The 18,934-nt window shown below is 54.7% G+C and overlaps 1 protein-coding gene across 1 annotated transcript in view; it reads left to right on the forward strand.

Annotated features, from left to right (window-relative positions):
- The first annotated feature begins 13,358 nt into the window (after positions 1–13,358).
- LOC147113218 (uncharacterized) overlaps positions 13,359–18,934 on the forward strand; it is a 118,163-nt gene continuing 112,587 nt past the window's right edge. Inside the window, exon 1 of the mRNA XM_085998260.1 lies at positions 13,359–15,456. Coding sequence (XP_085854386.1) covers positions 13,420–15,456 — 2,037 coding nt within the window. The 5' untranslated portion in view covers positions 13,359–13,419. The remainder of the gene's footprint in view (positions 15,457–18,934) is intronic.

The following is an 18,934-nucleotide window of genomic DNA, read 5'->3' on the forward strand; positions in this document are numbered from 1 at the left end:
AGATTCCCCCACGAGGGGAAACACCCTCTCAGCATCTACCCTGTCAAGCCCCTTCAGAATATACGTTTCAATAAGATCCCCTCTCATTCTTCTAAACTCCAGTGAGTATAGGCCCAGCCTGCTCAACCTTTCCTCATAAGACAACCCCTTCATCTCCGGAATCAACCGAGTGAACCTTCTCTGAACTGCCTCCAATGCAAGTATATCCTTCCTTAAATAAGGAGACCAAAACTGTACGCAGTACTCCAGGTGTGGTCTCACCAACGCCCTGTACAGTTGTAACAGGACTTCCCTGTTTTTATACTCCATTCCTTTTGCAATAAAGGCCAACATTCCATTTGCCTTCCTAATTACTTGCTGTACCTGCAGGCTAACTTTATGTGATTCATGTACAAGGACCCCCAGATCCCTCTGTACCGCAGCATTTTGTAATCTCTCCCCATTTAAATAATAATTTGCTTTTTTATTTTTCCTACCAAAGTGGTCAGTTTGTGTTCCGCCAGGACCACTTGGCTCTAGACCTCATTACAGCCTTGTTCCAAACATGGGCAAAAGAGCTGAACTCCAGAGGTGAGGTGAGAGTGACTGCCCTTGACATTATTTGACGGAGTGTGGTATCAAGGAACAGAAGTAAAATTGAAGTCAATGGGAATTGGGGATAACTCTCCACTGGCTGGAGTCATAACTAGCACAAAGAAAGATGAAACAACAACAGAAAATGCTGGAAAAACTCAGCAGGCCAGGCAACATCCGTGGAGAGAGAAACAGAGTCAATGTTTCAGGTCGAAACCCTTCGTCAAGACTGCTGGTCGTGGTTCTTGAAGGTCAATCATCTCAGCCCCAGGACAGCGCTGCAGGAGTTCCTCAGGGCAGTGTCCTGGGCCCAACCATCTTCAGCTGCTTCATCAATGACCTTCCCTCCAACATAAGGTCAGAAATGGGGATGTTCTCTGACGATTGCACAGTGTTCAGTTCCATTCGCAACTCCTCAACTCCATGGCCACATGCAGCAAGACCTGGACAACATTCAGGCTTGGGCTGATAAGTGGCAGGTAACATTCACGCCACAGAAGTGCCAGGCAATGACTATCTCCAACAAGCGAGAGTCTAACCACCACCCCTTGACATTCAATGGCATTACCATCGCCGAATCCCCCACCATCATCATAGAATGGTTACAGCACGGAAGAAGGACATTCGGCCCATCGAGCCCATGCCGACTCTCAGGTAGTCCCACTCCCCCGCCCTTTCCCCGTAGCCCTGCAAATTTCTTTCCTTCAGGTATTATCCAACTCCCTTTTGAAAGCTGCGATTGAATCTGCCTCCACCACCCTCTCAGGCAGTGCATTCCAGATCCTAACCACTCGTTGAGTAAAAAAGTTTTTTCTTACGTTGCCTTTGGTTCTTTTGCCAATCACCTTAAATCTGTGTCCTCTGGTTCTTGACCCTTCTGCCAATGGGGACAGTTTCTCTCTCTCTACTCTGTCCAGACCCCTCTGGGGGTCACCATTGACCAGAAACTTAACTGGACCAGCCACATAAATATTTTGGCTACAAGAGCAGGTCAGAGGCTGGGTATTCTGTGGCGAGTGTCTCACCTCCTGACTCCCCAAAGCCTTTCCACCATCTACAAGGTACAAGTCAGGAGTGTGATGGAATACTCTCCACTTGCCTGGATGAGTGCAGCTCCAACAACACTCAGGAAGCTCAACACCATCCAGGACAAAGCAGCCCACTTGATTGGCACCCCATCCACCACCTTAAACATCCATCCCTCCACCACCGGCGTACCGTGGCTGCAGTGTGTACCATCTACAAGATGCACTGCAGCAACTCGCCAAGGCTTCTTCGGCAGCACCTCCCAAACCTGCGACCTCTTCCACCGAGAAGGACAAGGGCAGCAGGCGCAGGGGAACACTACCACCTCCAAGTTCCCCTCCGAGTCACACACCATCCTGACTTAGAATTATATCGCCGATCCTTCATCGTCGCTGGGTCAAAATCCTGGAACTCCCTCCCTAACAGCACTGTGGGCGCACCTTCACCACACGGACTGCAGCGGTTCAAGAAGGCGGCTCACCACCACCTTCTCACGGGCAGTTAGTCAGTCTGTCAAAAGGCACAGTCCTTGTCACAATCTGCCGTGGTCCCTCCCCTGGGCCTGTCCCTCTGCCCTCCCCTGGGCCTGTCTCTCTGCCCTCCCCTGGGCCAGTCCCTCTGCCCTCCCCTGGGCCTGTCCCTCCCCTGGGCCTGTCTCTCTGCCCTCCCCTGGGCCTGTCTCTCTGCCCTCCCCTGGGCCTGTCTCTCTGCACTCCCCTGGGCCTGTCCCTCTGCCCTCCCCTGGGCCTGTCTCTCTGCCCTCCCCTGGGCCTGTCCCTCCCTGGGCCTGTCTCTCTGCCCTCCCCTGGGCCTGTCCCTCCCTGGGCCTGTCTCTCTGCCCTCCCCTGGGCCTGTCTCTCTGCCCTCCCCTGGGCCTGTCCCTCTGCCCTCCCCTGGGCCTGGGCCTGACCCTCTGCCCTCCCCTGGGCCTGTCTCTCTGCTCTCCCCTGGGCGTGTCCCTCCCCTGGGCCTGTCCCTCTGCCCTCCCCTGGGCCTGTCTCTCTGCTCTCCCCTGGGCGTGTCCCTCCCCTGGGCCTGTCCCTCTGCCCTCCCCTGGGCCTGTCTCTCTGCCCTCCCCTGGGCCTGTCCCTCTGCCCTCCCCTGGGCCTGTCTCTCTGCCCTCCCCTGGGCCTGTCCCTCTGCCCTCCCCTGGGCCTGTCTCTCTGCCCTCCCCTGGGCCTGTCTCTCTGCCCTCCCCTGGGCCTGTCTCTCTGCCCTCCCCTGGGCCTGTCCCTCTGCCCTCCCCTGGGCCTGTCTCTCTGCCCTCCCCTGGGCCTGTCCCTCTGCCCTCCCCTGGGCCTGTCCCTCTGCCCTCCCCTGGGCCTGTCTCTCTGCCCTCCCCTGGGCCTGTCTCTCTGCCCTCCCCTGGGCCTGTCTCTCTGCCCTCCCCTGGGCCTGTCCCTCTGCCCTCTCCTGGGCCTGTCTCTCTGCCCTCTCCTGGGCCTGTCCCTCTGCCCTCCCCTGGGCATGTCTCTCTGCCCTCCCCTGGGCCTGTCCCTCCCCTGGGCCTGTCTCTCTGCCCTCTCCTGGGCCTGTCTCTCTGCCCTACCCTGGGCCTGTCTCTCTGCCCTCTCCTGGGCCTGTCTCTCTGCCCTCTCCTGGGCCTGTCCCTCTGCCCTCCCCTGGGCCTGTCTCTCTGCCCTCCCCTGGGCCTGTCCCTCCCCTGGGCCTGTCTCTCTGCCCTCCCCTGGGCCTGTCCTCTCCTGGGCCTGTCTCTCTGCCCTCCCCTGGGCCTGTCCCTCTGCCCTCCCCTGGGCCTGTCTCTCTGCCCTCCCCTGGGCCTGTCTCTCTGCCCTCCCCTGGGCCTGTCTCTCTGCCCTCCCCTGGGCCTGTCCCTCCCCTGGGCCTGTCCCTCCCCTGGGCCTGTCTCTCTGCCCTCCCCTGGGCCTGTCTTTCTGCCCTCCCCTGGGCCTGTCTCTCTGCACTCCCCTGGGCCTGTCCCTCTGCCCTCCCCTGGGCCTGTCCCTCCCCTGGGCCTGTCTCTCTGCCCTCCCCTGGGCCTGTCCCTCTGCCCTCCCCTGGGCCTGTCCCTCTGCCCTCCCCTGGGCCTGTCCCTCTGCCCTCCCCTGGGCCTGTCCCTCTGCCCTCCCCTGGGCCTGTCCCTCTGCCCTCCCCTGGGCCTGTCCCTCTGCCCTCCCCTGGGCCTGTCCCTCTGCCCTCCCCTGGGCGTGTCCCTCCCCTGGGCCTGTCCCTCCCCTGGGCCTGTCTCTCTGCCCTCCCCTGGGCCTGTCCCTCTGCCCTCCCCTGGGCCTGACCCTCTGCCCTCCCCTGGGCCTGTCCCTCTGCCCTCCCCTGGGCCTGTCCCTCTGCCCTCCCCTGGGCCTGTCCCTCTGCCCTCCCCTGGGCCTGTCCCTCTGCCCTCCCCTGGGCCTGACCCTCTGCCCTCCCCTGGGCCTGTCCCTCTGCCCTCCCCTGCGCCTGTCTCTCTGCCCTCCCCTGGGCCTGTCTCTCTGCCCTCCCCTGGGCCTGTCTCTCTGCCCTCCCCTGGGCCTGTCCCTCCCCTGGGCCTGTCCCTCTGCCCTCCCCTGGGCCTGTCTCTCTGCCCTCCCCTGGGCCAGTCCCTCTGCCCTCCCCTGGGCCTGTCCCTCCCCTGGGCCTGTCCCTCTGCCCTCCCCTGGGCCTGTCCCTCTGCCCTCCCCTGGGCCTGACCCTCTGCCCTCCCCTGGGCATGTCTCTCTGCCCTCCCCTGGGCCTGTCCCTCCCCTGGGCCTGTCTCTCTGCCCTCCCCTGGGCCTGTCTCTCTGCCCTCTCCTGGGCCTGTCCCTCCCCTGGGCCTGTCTCTCTGCCCTCCCCTGGGCCTGTCCCTCTGCCCTCCCCTGGGCCTGTCCCTCTGCCCTCCCCTGGGCCTGTCCCTCTGCCCTCCCCTGGGCCTGTCCCTCTGCCCTCCCCTGGGCCTGTCCCTCTGCCCTCCCCTGGGCCTGTCCCTCTGCCCTCCCCTGGGCGTGTCCCTCCCCTGGGCCTGTCCCTCCCCTGGGCCTGTCTCTCTGCCCTCCCCTGGGCCTGTCCCTCTGCCCTCCCCTGGGCCTGACCCTCTGCCCTCCCCTGGGCCTGTCCCTCTGCCCTCCCCTGGGCCTGTCCCTCTGCCCTCCCCTGGGCCTGTCCCTCTGCCCTCCCCTGGGCCTGTCCCTCTGCCCTCCCCTGGGCCTGACCCTCTGCCCTCCCCTGGGCCTGTCCCTCTGCCCTCCCCTGCGCCTGTCTCTCTGCCCTCCCCTGGGCCTGTCTCTCTGCCCTCCCCTGGGCCTGTCTCTCTGCCCTCCCCTGGGCCTGTCCCTCCCCTGGGCCTGTCCCTCTGCCCTCCCCTGGGCCTGTCTCTCTGCCCTCCCCTGGGCCAGTCCCTCTGCCCTCCCCTGGGCCTGTCCCTCCCCTGGGCCTGTCCCTCTGCCCTCCCCTGGGCCTGTCCCTCTGCCCTCCCCTGGGCCTGACCCTCTGCCCTCCCCTGGGCATGTCTCTCTGCCCTCCCCTGGGCCTGTCCCTCCCCTGGGCCTGTCTCTCTGCCCTCCCCTGGGCCTGTCTCTCTGCCCTCCCCTGGGCCTGTCCCTCCCCTGGGCCTGTCCCTCTGCCCTCCCCTGGGCCTGTCCCTCTGCCCTCCCCTGAGCCTGTCTCTCTGCCCTCCCCTGGGCCTGTCTCTCTGCCCTCTCCTTGGCCTGTCCCTCCCCTGGGCCTGTCCCTCTGCCCTCTCCTTGGGTCACCTCCTCTAACTCTCCCACCACCTGCTGCAGCTCAGTTTAAACCTCTGTGAAGCGACTTGGCATTTATTACCACAATAAAAAGCCACATGCAAATACCAGTTGTTGGTTTTATCGCCAATAAATAAATACATGGCCCCCATCTCTATTCAATGTCCTTGTAATCTAACCCATCCTATTGGTTTGTTCGGCTGGGGAGAAAGAACGCTATGGGCTGGATTTTCATTGAGGAGTTGGGTAGGAGGCGGGACTACAACTTTCGGGGTTGTAGTCCCGCCTCCATCGAGTTCCAGCCAACCCACGCGATTTTCACTTGATTGACCTTGTTGACCCGCCCAGCGGGATCAGCAGGCCAATTAAGGGCCACCCGGCAACAGGTGACGTCACAGATTGACATTTCATCTGTCAAGAGCTTTTGACAGATGAAATATCAGTGTTTGACAGCTGCTTGAAGCTGTCAAACACTGACAATCTGTACTCCAAGTTAATTGCTTCCTCTCAGGATGATTTAGAGATCTCCCTGGAACAGAAAGCTGAATGCTGCAACTTTTGACAGCTCGCGGCCATTCTGCTTTCTGTGCCGGTGAGATGAGGGACTCCCGAGACCTGAAGGCTGTAAAGGTAAGTACAACTTCTTTAAACACTTTACACACACCAAACACACTTATCTCTACATAGAAACATAGAAACATAGAAGATAGGAGCAGGAGTAGGCCATTCGGCCCCTCAAGCCTGCTCCGCCATTCGATGAGATCATGGCTGATCATCCAAATTCAGTACCCCGTACCTGCCTTCTCCCCATATCCCTTGATACCTTTAGCTCTAAGAAATATATCTAACGCCTTCTTGAATATATTTAAAGACTTGGCCTCAACTGCCTTCTGTGGTAGAGAATTCCACAGGTTCACCACTCTCTGGGTGAAGAAATTCCTCCTCATTTCAGTCCTAAATGGCTTACCCCTTATCCTTAGACTATGACCCCTGGTTCTGGGCTCTCCGACCATCGGGAACATTCTACCTGCATCTAGTTTGTCCAGACCTGTCAGAATTTTATAAGTTTCGATGAGATCCCCTCTCATTCTTCTAAACTCCAGCTAGTGTAAGCCCAATCGACCCAATCTCTCCTCATACGTCATTCCTGCCATCCCAGGTATCAGCCTGGTGAATCTTCGCTGAACTCCTTCCATGGCAAGAACATCCTTCCTCAGATAAGGTGACCAAAACTGCACACAATACTCAAGGTGCGGTCTCACCAAGGCCCTGTACAACTGCAGCAAGACATCCTTGCTCCTGTACTCAAACCCTTTTGCTATGAAGGCCAACATACCATTTGCCTTCTTCACCGCCTGCTGCACCTGCATGCTTACCTTCAGCGACTGGTGCACAAGGACACCCAGGTCTCGTTGCACTTCCCCTTCTCCCAATCTATTGCCATTCAGATAATAGTGTGCCTTTCTGTTTTTGACACCAAAGTGGATAACCTCGCATTTATCCACGTTATATTGCATCTGGAACGCTTCTGCCCAATCACCCAACCTGTCCAAATCATCCTGGAGTTTCTCGGTATCCTCCTCGCAGCACACACGCCCACCCAACTTTGTGTCGTCTGCAAACTTGGAGATATTACATCTAGTTCCCTTATCTAGATCATTAATGTATATTGTGAATAGCTGGGGTCCAAGGACCGATCCCTGTGGTACCCCACTAGTCACTGCCTGCCACTCGGAAAAAGACCCGTTAATTCCTACTCTCTGCTTTCTGTCCACCAACCAGTTCTCTATCCAAGTCAATACCTTGCCCCCAATCCCATGTGCCTTAACTTTACATGCTAATCTCTTATGCGGGACCTTATCGAAAGCCTTTTGAAAGTCCAAATACACCACATCTACTGGTTCTCCCTTATCTATTTTCCCAGTTACATCCTCAAAAAATTCCAGTAGATTAGTCAAGCACGATTTACCTTTTGTAAATCCATGTTGACTTTGTCCGATCCTGTCACTGTTTTCCAAGTGCTCAGCTATTACATCCTTTATAATGGACTCTAGCATTTTCCCCACAACCGATGTCAGGCTTACCGGTCTGTAATTCCCCGCTTTCTCTCTACCACCCTTTTTGAATAGTGGGGTAACATTAGCTACCCTCCAATCCATGGGTACAGTTCCAGATTCCAGCGAATTTTGGAAGATGATCAGCAATGCATCTACTATTTCTAGGGCCACTTCCTTAAGTACCCTAGGATGTAGATTATCAGGCCCTGGGGATTAATCGGCCTTCAATCCCATCAATTTCCCTAACACCATTTCCCTACAAATACTGATTTCTTTCAGTTCCTCCCTCTCATCAGACCCTATGCTCTCCAACATCTCTGGGAGGTTATTTGTGTCCTCCTTTGTGAAGACAGAACCAAAATATGCATTTAATTGGTCTGCCATTTCTTTGTTCCCCATTATAACTTCCCCTGCTTCTGACTGCAAGGGACCTACACTTGATTTCACTAATCCTTTTCTCTTCACATATCTATAAAAGCTCTTACAGTCAGTTTTTATGTTCCCTGCAAGCTTACTTTCATATTCTATTTTCCCCTTCTTAATTAATCCCTTTGTCCTCCTTTGTTGAATCCTAAACTGCTCCCAATCCTCAGGGTTACTGCTTTTTCTGGCCAATTTATATGCCCTCTCCTTCCCTAATTTCCCTTGTTAGCTACGGTTGAGTCACCCTTTTTGTTTTATTCTTATCCCAAACTGGGATGAACAACTTCTGTAGTTCATCCATGCGATCTTTGAATGTTTGCCATTGCCTATCCACCGTCAACCCTTTGAGTGACATTCCCCAATCAATCCTACCCAACTCACACCTCATACCATCGTAGTTTCCTTTATTTAAATTCAGGACCCTAGTCTCCGAGTCAACTACTTCATTCTCCATCCTAATGAAGAATTCTATCATATTATGAGTTATTTGAGGAAGTAACATATAGGGTGGAAAAAGGGGAACCAGTGGACGTAGTGTATTTAGACTTTAGACTTTAAACTAGTGTATTTAGACTTCCAAAAGGCATTTGACAAGGTGCCACACAAAAGATTATTGCTTAAGATAAAAAATCACGGGATTGGGGGTAATATTCTGGCATGGATAGAGGATTGGCTATCTAACAGAAGGCAGAGAGTTGGGATAAATGGTTCATTCTCAGACTGGCAATCAGTAACTAGTGGTGTTCCGCAGGGGTCAGTGCTGGGTCCCCAACTCTTTACAATCTATATTAACGATTTGGAGGAGGGGACCGAGTGTAACATATCAAAGTTTGCAGATGATACTAAGATGGGAGGGAAAGTAGTGAGTGAGGAGGACATAAAAAACCTGCAAGGGGACATAGATAGGCTAAGTAAGTGGGCAGAGATTTGGCAGATGGAATACAATACTGTAAAGTGTGAGGTTATGCACTTTGGCAGGAAAAATCGTAGAGCAAGTTATTATCTTAATGGCAAGAAACTGGAAAGTACTGAAGTACAAAGGGATCTGGGGGTCCTGGTGCACGAAACTCAAAAGGTTAGTATGCAGGTGCAGCAACTGATTAAGAAGGCCAATGGAATGTTGGCTTTCATTGCTAGGGGGATAGAATATAAAAATAGGGAGGCATTGCTTCAGTTGTACAAGGTATTGGTGAGACCGCACCTGGAATACTGCATACAGTTTTGGTGTCCATACTTAAGAAAAGACATACTTGCTCTCGAGTCAGTACAAAGAAGGTTCACTCGGTTAATCCCGGGGATGAGGGGATGGACATATGAGGAGAGGTTGAGTAGATTGGGACTCTACTCATTGGAGTTCAGAAGAATGAGAGGCGATCTTATTGAAACATATAAGATTGTGAAGGGGTTGGATCGGGTGGATGCGGGGAGGATGTTCCAGATGATGGGTGAAACTAGAACTAGGGGGCATAGTCTTAGAATAAGGGGCTGCTCTTTCAAAACTGAGATGAGGAGGAACTACTTCACTCAGAGGGTGGTAGGTCCATGGAATATGCTTCCCCAAAAAGCTGTAGAAGCTACATCATTACATAAATTTAAAACAGAAATAGACAGTTTCCTAGAAGTAAAGGGAATTAAGGGTTACGGGGAGCGGGCAGGAATTTGGACATGAGTCTAGGTTCAGATCGGTCATGGCCCTGTGGGTAGTGGAGCGGGCCCAGGGGCCGTGTAGCCTGATCCTGCTCCTGTTTCGTGTGTCTAATTCTGTTAGATTCAGGAGATGGTTCTGTGATAGTGGATTGGCGGTTAGGATCAGATCAGCCATGATCTTATTGAATGGCGGAGCAGGCTCGAGGGGCCGATTGGCCTACTCCTGCTCCTATTTCTTATGTTCTTATGTTCTTATGATCGCTCTGACCCAAGGGGCCTCGTACAACAAGATTGCTAATTAATCCTCTCTCATTACATAATACCCAGTCTAAGATGGCCCGATCTCTGGTTGGTTCCTCGACATATTGTTCCAGAAAACCATCCCGTAAACATTCTAGGAATTCCTCCTCCACAGTATTTTTACAAATTTGGTTAGCCCAATCTATATGTAAATTAAAGTCGCCCATGATGACTGCTCTGCCCTTATTGCACGCGTCTCTAATTTCCCATTTAATGCCACCCCCAACCTCCGTATTACTGTTTGGAGGTCTATATATCACTCCCACTAACGTTTTCTGTCCCTTGATATTTCTCAGTTCTACCCATACAGATTCTGCATCATCAGAGTTAATATCCTTCCTTTCAATTGTGTTAATCCCCTCTTTAACCAGCAATGCTACCCCACCTCCCTTTCTTTTTTGCCTATCCTTCCTAAATATTGAATACCCCTGGATGTTGAGTTCCCAGCCTTGGCCATCCTGGAGCCATGTTTCTGTGATCCCAATCAAATCATATTTGTTTACCTCTATTTGCGCAGCTAATTCATCCACCTTGTTCCGAATGCTCCTTGCATTAAGACACAAAGCCTTCAGGCTTGTTTTTTTAACGCTCTCAGACCTACATGAATTATTATTTACAGTGACCATGTTTGATTTAAACCGTTGAGTTCTTTGCCTTCTAATTTTGTTTTTCTCCTTCCTGTCTTTTGCTTTTTCCTTGTTTCCCTTTCCTCTGTCTCCCTGCTCAGGTTCCCAACCCCCTGCCACTTTAGTTTAAACCCTCCCCAACAGCACTAGCAAACACTCCCCCTAGGACATCAGTCCCGGCCCTGCCCAGGTGCAAACCGTCCCGTTTGAACTGGTCCCACCTCTCCCAGAACCGGTTCCAATGTCCAAGGAATTTGAATCCCTCCCCCTTGCACCATTCCTCTAGCCATGTATTCATTTGAAATATCCTCCTATTTCTACTCTGACTAGCACGTGGCACTGGTAGCAATCCTGAGATTACTACCTTTGAGGTCCTATTTTTTACAACTTAATCTAAATGTACACTCTCGGGAGCCGCAAGCCTACATTTCGTTGTACTGCACTTGTGCACTAACAATGACAATAAAGTTGATTATTATTATTATTATTATTTAATTTACCTCCTAACTCCCTATATTCTGCTTTTAGGACCTCATCCCATTTTTTACCTATATCGTTGGTGCCTATGTGCACCACGACAACTGGCTGTTCGCCCTCCCCCTCCAAAATGTTCTGCAGCCGCTCCGAGACATCCTTGACCCTTGCACCAGGGAGGCAACACACCATCCTGGAGTCTCGATTGCGGCCGCAAAAACGCCTATCTATTCCCCTTACAATTGAGTCCCCTATCACTATAGCTCTTCCACTCTTTTTCCTCCCAGCCTGTGCAGCAGAGCCACCCATGGTGCCAGGAAGTTGGCTGCTGCTGCCTTCCCCTGATGAGTCATCCCCCCAACAGTATTCAAAGTGGTATATCTGTTGGAGAGGGGGATGGCCGCAGGGGATTCCTGCGCTACCTGCCTGCGCCTCTTACTCTGCCTGCTGGTCACCCATTCCCTTCCTGCCTGTACACCCTTTACCTGCGGTGTGACCAACTCACTATATGTGATATTCACGATGTCCTCAGCATCGCGAATGCTCCAAAATGAATTCCATCCGCAGCTCCAGTGCCGCAATGCGGTCTGTCAGTAGCTGCAGCTGGACACACTTCCCGCACACATGGTCGTCAGGGACGCAGGAAGTGTCCCTGATTTCCCACATAGAGCAGGAGGAGCACACTACGGGGCTGGGCTGTCCTGCCATGACTTACCCTTTAACTAATTAATTAAAATTAAATGAATCCCACCAATTTCACTACAGTTAAATGATATATTTAAGGGCCCTGGTTTACAAACTGTCCCCGCTACAGCACAGAGACCTTAAAAACTATAAACCACAGACTTAAAGTTTTAAAACGAGAGAAATACTCCAACCAATCACCTACCTGTTTTGTGGTGACGTCACACCTCGAATACTTTTTACCTCTCTCCTTGCCTGAGATTGGAGATCAGAGAGGCCTACCTGAGCCTCTGGGACCTCTTGTAGTCGCTCTGCCGCTCCGAGAGTCCTCCCGCCACTGCCGATGCCGCACTGAGGTCTACCTGAGCCTCTGGGACCTCTTGTAGTCGCTCTGCTGCTCCGAGATTCCTCCCGCCGCTGCCGCTGCCGTACTGAGGCCTACCTGAGCCTCTGGGACCTCTTGTAGTCGCTCTGCCGCTCCGAGAGTCCTCCCGCCACTGCCGATGCCGCACTGAGGTCTACCTGAGCCTCTGGGACCTCTTGTAGTCGCTCTGCTGCTCCGAGAGTCCTCCCGCCGCTGCCGCTGCCGTACTGAGGCCTACCTGAGCCTCTGGGACCTCTTGTAGTTGCTCTGCCGCTCCGAGAGTCCTCCCGCCGCTGCCGATGCTGCACTGAGGCCTACCTGAGCCTCTGGGACCTCTTGTAGTCGCTCTGCCGCTCCGAGATTCCTCCCGCCGCTGCCGATGCCGTACTGAGGCCTACCTGAGCCTCTGGGACCTCTTGTAGTCGCTCTGCCGCTCCGAGAGTCCTCCCGCCACTGCTGATGCCGCACTGAGGCCTACCTGAGCCTCTGGGACCTCTTGTAGTCGCTCTGCTGCTCCGAGAGTCCTCCCGCCGCTGCCGCTGCCGTACTGAGGCCTACCTGAGCCTCTGGGACCTCTTGTAGTCGCTCTGCCGCTCCGAGAGTCCTCCCGCCGCTGCCGATGCCGCACTGAGGCCTACCTGAGCCTCTGGGGCCTCTTGTAGTCGCTCTGCCGCTCCGAGAGTCCTCCCGCCGCTGCCGATGCCGCACTGAGGCCTACCTGAGCCTCTGGGGCCTCTTGTAGTCGCTCTGCCGCTCTGCTCCGCCTCCACCCACTGCCGATGCCGCACCGAGGCCTACCTGAGCCTCTGGGACCTCTTGTAGTCGCTCTGCCGCTCCGAGATTCCTCCCGCCGCTGCCGATGCACCCATCACTCACCTGAACACCGGACATCTCGACCCCTCCAAGCCCTTCATCCCGACGGCCCGCCTCGCTAACTTGGCGTGGTTTGGAGCCGTCGGGAATCCCACACTTCAGCGTTAAAAATAGGGATTAGGCTAAAAACTGCATGTTAACTACCTGTTAACTGCCTGTTAACTAACTGTTAACAGACCGTTAATTGGCACTAATCCCCTTCCCACCTCGGGGAGGTGGGTCCCAATGCGGGTCAGGTATCCGCCTCCTGGGAAACGGGCATGGAGGCGAGTTGGGGGCGGGATGGGTTCGGGACCCCTGATTTTGGGATTTTAACCCCCCACATGCCTCCAATCCCGCCTCCACGACCCGATGAAAATCCTGCACGATCGTGTTTCCTTTCCCGTGACCTTGGCAGTGCGACTGGTGGTTCCAATATCCTTTACTAAGATGGCGACATTGCAACGGGTGACCAGCCTCCTTTCCGAAGATGGCGGCGGCTGGCCCAGCAACGGGAATGGGCGGAGTGGAGACCTTTACCAACGTGGCGACGGCGCGGGGAAGCTTGCCACTACCAATATGGCCACGTTCCAGTGCGCATGCGCCGCGCCCGCAAGGCGGTGGTGTCACCAGCACGAGTCCTACTATACCAAGATGGCGCTGCCAGCGCAGCTCCTTTACTAAGTTGGCGGCGCAGCGAGCCGCGGCCTGTCAGTATGGGGGTCCGAGCTGAGCTGTGCGTCTGCCGGCGCTTCCCGCCTGAGCTACACCCGTTGCAGGTTCTCATCCCCAGGTCGGCATTCCCGGCCCTGACTCCGAGCCTCGGGCCCAGCACCGGTTCGGGTTGCGTGCTGTCCCTGCGCACGGGCCCGGCCTCGGCCTCGGGCCCCGGGCTCTTCATCTCCGCCGTCCTAACCGAGGAGGAGCCGCCTGAAGAGGCGGCAGGGCCCCGGGAGCAGGGTGCTGGGGTCACCGGGATACAGGAGCAGGGTGCTGGGGTCACCGAGATACAGAAGCAGGGTGCTGGGGTCACCGGGATACGGGAGCAGGGTGCCGGGGTCACCGGGATACAGAAGCAGGGTGCCGGGGTCACCGGGATACAGGAGCAGGGTGCTGGGGTCACCGAGATACAGAAGCAGGGTGCTGGGGTCACCGGGATACGGGAGCAGGGTGCCGGGGTCACCGGGATACAGAAGCAGGGTGCCGGGGTCACCGGGATACGGGAGCAGGGTGCCGGGGTCACCGGGATACAGGAGCAGGGTGCTGGGGTCACCGAGATACAGAAGCAGGGTGCTGGGGTCACCGGGATACGGGAGCAGGGTGCCGGGGTCACCGGGATACAGAAGCAGGGTGCCGGGGTCACCGGGATACAGAAGCAGGGTGCCGGGGTCACCGGGATACGGGAGCAGGGTGCCGGGGTCACCGGGATACGGGAGCAGGGTGCCGGGGTCACCGGGATACGGGAGCAGGGTGCCGGGGTCACCGGGATACGGGAGCAGGGTGCCGGGGTCACCGGGATACGGGAGCAGGGTGCCGGGGTCACCGGGATACGGGAGCAGGGTGCCGGGGTCACCGGGATACGGGATCAGGGTGCCGGGGTCACCGGGATACGGGAGCAGGGTGCCGGAGTCACCAGGCCCTGGGAGCAGAGTGCCAGGGTGACCGGGATACGGGAGCTGGGTGCCGGGGTGACACAGAGTGGGGGCACCCTCCGGATCTATACCAGCAAACTCTTCCACAAGCACTACGGGCTGTGGGCGGATGAGGAGGAGGCCTCGGGGCTGGGGAATGACCAGGCTGGTTCCCCGGCCTGGCTGCGGGTCTCCCTTGTGAAGTCGGTGCCCACCCTGACCAAGGTGGTGCTGGGTGCCCGTAGCAGAGCCAGCCTGCGCTGGGCCTGCTCTCAGAACTTTGCCAACGGTCTGCTGATGCTGAGCTGCCAGCGCCGGCAGGTCCTGCTGCGGCAGGGGGACCCCCCCACCGTGCCCTACCACCCCTTGTTTGGGGAGGACAGCAGCCAGGTCCTTGCCCACCTCATGGAGCTGGTCGTCCTGGAATGCCAGCCCGTCCTGCAAGGAATCCTCACCATCAACACCAGCCTGGTGCTCACCGACTTCAGGGAACCCAACCACCCACAGCCCTGTGAGCTCCAGCCCGCCCAGCCCCTCCGGCTGCTCCAGTCGCTTTGCGTTTCCGATTTTGCCCATTACGCCGGCAGCCTTTGGGGGGCGGGCTTGGGGCTGGAGCCCAGCGGACCGATGGACTACGATTTCATGACGTTTCTGCAGGCTTTGGAGTGCAGGCTGGAGGTGACGGTGGATGACCTGCCAGGCCTGGTAGAGAGCGGGAAACTGAAACCCAGAGCGGCCGGTCTAGGCGGCGACCTGGACGCGGACAACTGCCTGGTCCTGGGCAAGCAGGCTGTTCAGCGACTGGGTCTCTTCAACCGCGAGTGGGTCCTCATCTCCTTGCTGGAGCTGGCTCTGGAGAGGGAGTGGGGCGCGCGGGCCGAGCCCGAGCCAGAACACCCCAGTCGGAACGTGGACCCCGGTGCCCACGGCAGCCCCGGGGCGTCGAAGAGCGGCGCCGAGCGATCACTAGACGGACGGCTCGCCTGCGTGGTCGTGGCGGAAGCTGGTAACGCTGCCCAGGTGGAGCTGGCAGAGAACGTGGCGGCAATCTCGCACGTGCTGTGGTTCAACCTCTCCAACGGGTCCCCGCTGCCAACCTCCAACAGGACGCTGAAAGTCAAGGTAGGGAGCTGGAACCCGAAGGGAGAGAAACCATTCGGGCCAAAGCCAATCAATGGGTGCGCCACGCGGTATTAGGGGACTGAGGGTGACTGGGCCACAGGTCAGCTCGAGAACCAGCAGACCCTCCCCAGTTATACACTGGTTCTGCTCCTCCACCAGCAACCCGGACATCACCAGTTCAAATCCCATTTTCCCAGTTGTGAAACCGAATTCAATAGGTTTGGGAATTTGTGGGGTGGTGACAGAGAAGTGACTGTGAAAGATTAGGTGTTCATTAATGAGAGAAGGGAACCTGCCACCACGGCCTACCTGTGACTCCACTCCCACACTATATGAACGGGAGGTGGCCATTCAGCCCCTCGAGCCTGTTACACAGGAACAGGAGCAGGCCATTCAGCCCCTCGAGCCTGTTACACAGGAACAGGAGGAGGCCATTCAGCCCCTCGAGCCTGTTACACAGGAACAGGAGGAGGCCATTCAGCCCCTCGAGCCTGTTACACAGGAACAGGAGGAGGCCATTCAGTCCCTCGAGCCTGTTACACAGGAACAGGAGGAGGCCGTTCAGCCCCTCGAGCCTGTTCTGCCATTCAATCAGATCATGGCTGATCTGCACCTCCCTGCAGATCCCTCGAAACCGTTACCCAACAACAATCTGTCTCAAGTAGTTTCTGTCTGTCTAGCGTATAGAATCTCTTTATCATTTAAACCCCTTGATCAGATCATCCCTCAACCGTCGAAACTCGGGTGTACAAACCAAATGTGTAGTGTCCGTGTGTAGATGAAGACAGGAGTTGGTTCATAAGAATTTACTAAGCAAGTCTGGGGGGGTGGTTTCTAAAGGATATACACAATACACAGGCTTATATAGCCCAAGTGGCAATTACCGGCATTACGCACACCTGGGGCTCTTAAAGGCACATACACCACAATTCCTCCCCTTCTAGCTAACTAGTACATCATATTTTAAGTAATTATTAATTACATGTTATATGCAAAATAATATACATTGCTGTATTAATTAATTATAAGTTAGTCTCTCAGGAGGCTTCCTGACTCGGTCTGGATAACGCCTCGGGGGTGTAGTAGTTTCTGGTGGTGTAGTAGGTTCTTCTGGCAAGGCTGATTTGGCTTGAAGGCCAGTGTCGGGTTCATCGGGCTCCAGTATCACCGGATCGGAGGTAGATATGGGTATCTCTACTTCGTTAGATGTATAGAGTGGTGGTGTAGGTTGTCCCTTTTCGGATGACTTGATGATTTGGTCAGCATGGCGCCTTATTATGCTGTCTCCGATGTCCACGGTATACATCAGTGGTCCTAATCGTGTGCAGATAGTTCCAGGCTGCCATTTCTCGGTACGGTAGTCCCGGGCCAAAACCGGTTGGCCTATCTGGAAGGCCCTAGTTGGCCTTTCATTCATGCCCTGAAACTGCCGGTTCTCCACGTCCCTTCAGATGTTGGGCTTGACCAAATCCAGCCGGCATCTTAGGTTTCTATTGTAGAACATCATGGCGGGAGTTTGGTTAGTAACCATATGCGTTGCATTCCTATATGCAAATAAGAAGTTATCCACCTTGTGCTGAAGTTTTATGTCTTCATTACCCATGGCCTTGATGGCCTTCTTGAAGGTCTGGACAAACCTTTCAGCCAATCCATTGGTGGCGGGATGGTATGGGGCGGACGTGTAGTGCTTTACCCCATTGTTCTTTAAGAACTTTCTGAATTCTTCGGACACAAATTGCGGTCCATTATCAGAACATATCTGCTCCGGCAGCCCATTCCTGGCAAATATGGTCCTTAATACTGTGATGGTTTTTTCCGTGGTGGTGGAGGACATCTTTATTACCTCCGGCCACTTGGAGTGTGCATCAACTGCGATTAAGAACATTGAGTCCATAAATGGACCAGCAAAGTCGATGTGCACCCTTTGCCAGGGAGATGAGGGCCACTCCCATGGATGTAGAGGGGCCTGTGGCGGAGCATTTTGGACCTTCTGGCATCCTCGGCAAGCTCTTGGTCATGTCTTCGATGTCTCCATCGATACCTGGCCACCATACAAACGCCCTAGCTAGGTTCTTCATTTTCACTCCACCCAGATGCCCCTCGTGAAGCTCCTTTAGCACTTTATCCTGGAGTTTGGGTGGAATCACCACTCTGGATCCACACATCAAGGTTCCTCGGCACACTGACAGCTGTTCTCTTCTTTGCGAGAATGCTGGCAACAGTGGTTCGCCATGTGCTGGCCATCCCTTCACTGTTAAATCGTAGACCCGTGAGAGAGTAGGGTCATTTCTTGTCTCCCTTTCAATGGCAGAATTTGTCACCGGTAGACATTCCACTATGGTAGAGTGGAATATCTCTACTGGGTCTACTGTAGGTGGCTCTTCTATCGTTGGCAACGGTAGGCGTGATAACCCGTCAGCATTCCCATGCTGTTTTGACCCTTTGTATTCAATGTTGTATTGGTGTGCCCCTAGAAAAAGGGACCACCTCTGTAGTCTTTGTGCCGTCATAATGGGGACACCTTTTTTAGGGTTGAATATGGAGATGAGGGGTTGATGGTCAGTCAGCAAGGTAAATTTTTGTCCGTGTAGGTAATGGTTGAATTTCTTCACTCCCCATACCAGGCTGAGTGCTTCCCTGTCTATCTGGGCATAGTTACGCTCAGCTGAGTTCAATGAGCGTGACGCAAAAGCTATCGGCCGTTCCGAGCCATCAGGGAATCTATGGGACAATACCGCTCCTATGCCGTAAGGGGATGCATCGCACGCCAGTCTGATTGGTAGTGATGGGTTGTAATGAGCCAAAATTTTCTCGGATGTGATTAAGTCTTTACATTTATGGAAGGCACGTTTACAGTCTTCGTTCCATTTCCAAATCACTCCTGTCTGTAGAAGATCATTACGAGGGTGTAGAATAGTTGATAAGTTCGGTAAAAATTTATGATAGTAATTTATTAATCCCAGGAATGACCTTAATTGTGAAACATTTTCAGGTGCTGGGGCTTTTATAACTGCTTCAATTTTTTCAGGTGACTTATGCAACCCTTCCTTATTAATTATGTGGCCACAATATGATATCTGATTTTGGAAAAATTCGCACTTGGGGCGATTTGCTCGTAGGCCCCGTTCTTTCAGCCTAGTGAGCACCTGCTCCAAATTGGCAAGGTGCTCGTTGTCGTTTTCTCCTGTTATAAGGATGTCGCCTAGGTAGCATTGAGTCCCCGGAATCCCTTGCAGGACTTGCTCCATAGCTCTTTGCCAGAGAGCTGGAGCTGATGCTATTCCAAAAACCAGTCGATTGTACTGGTACAGGCCTTTGTGTGTGTTTATTGTGAGATACTTTTTAGAGGTCTCCTCAACCTCCATCTGTAGATATGCCTGTGCCAAGTCAATTTTTGTGAAACGTTTCCCTCCGGATAGTGAGGCGAAAATATCTTCTATCCTCGGAAGAGGATACTGTACCGTGTGAAGGACCGGGT

The sequence above is a fragment of the Somniosus microcephalus genome, chromosome 9 (assembly GCF_052327205.1).
Source record: "Somniosus microcephalus isolate GS21.2 chromosome 9, FLI_Smic_1.0, whole genome shotgun sequence".
NCBI lineage: Eukaryota > Metazoa > Chordata > Chondrichthyes > Squaliformes > Somniosidae > Somniosus > Somniosus microcephalus.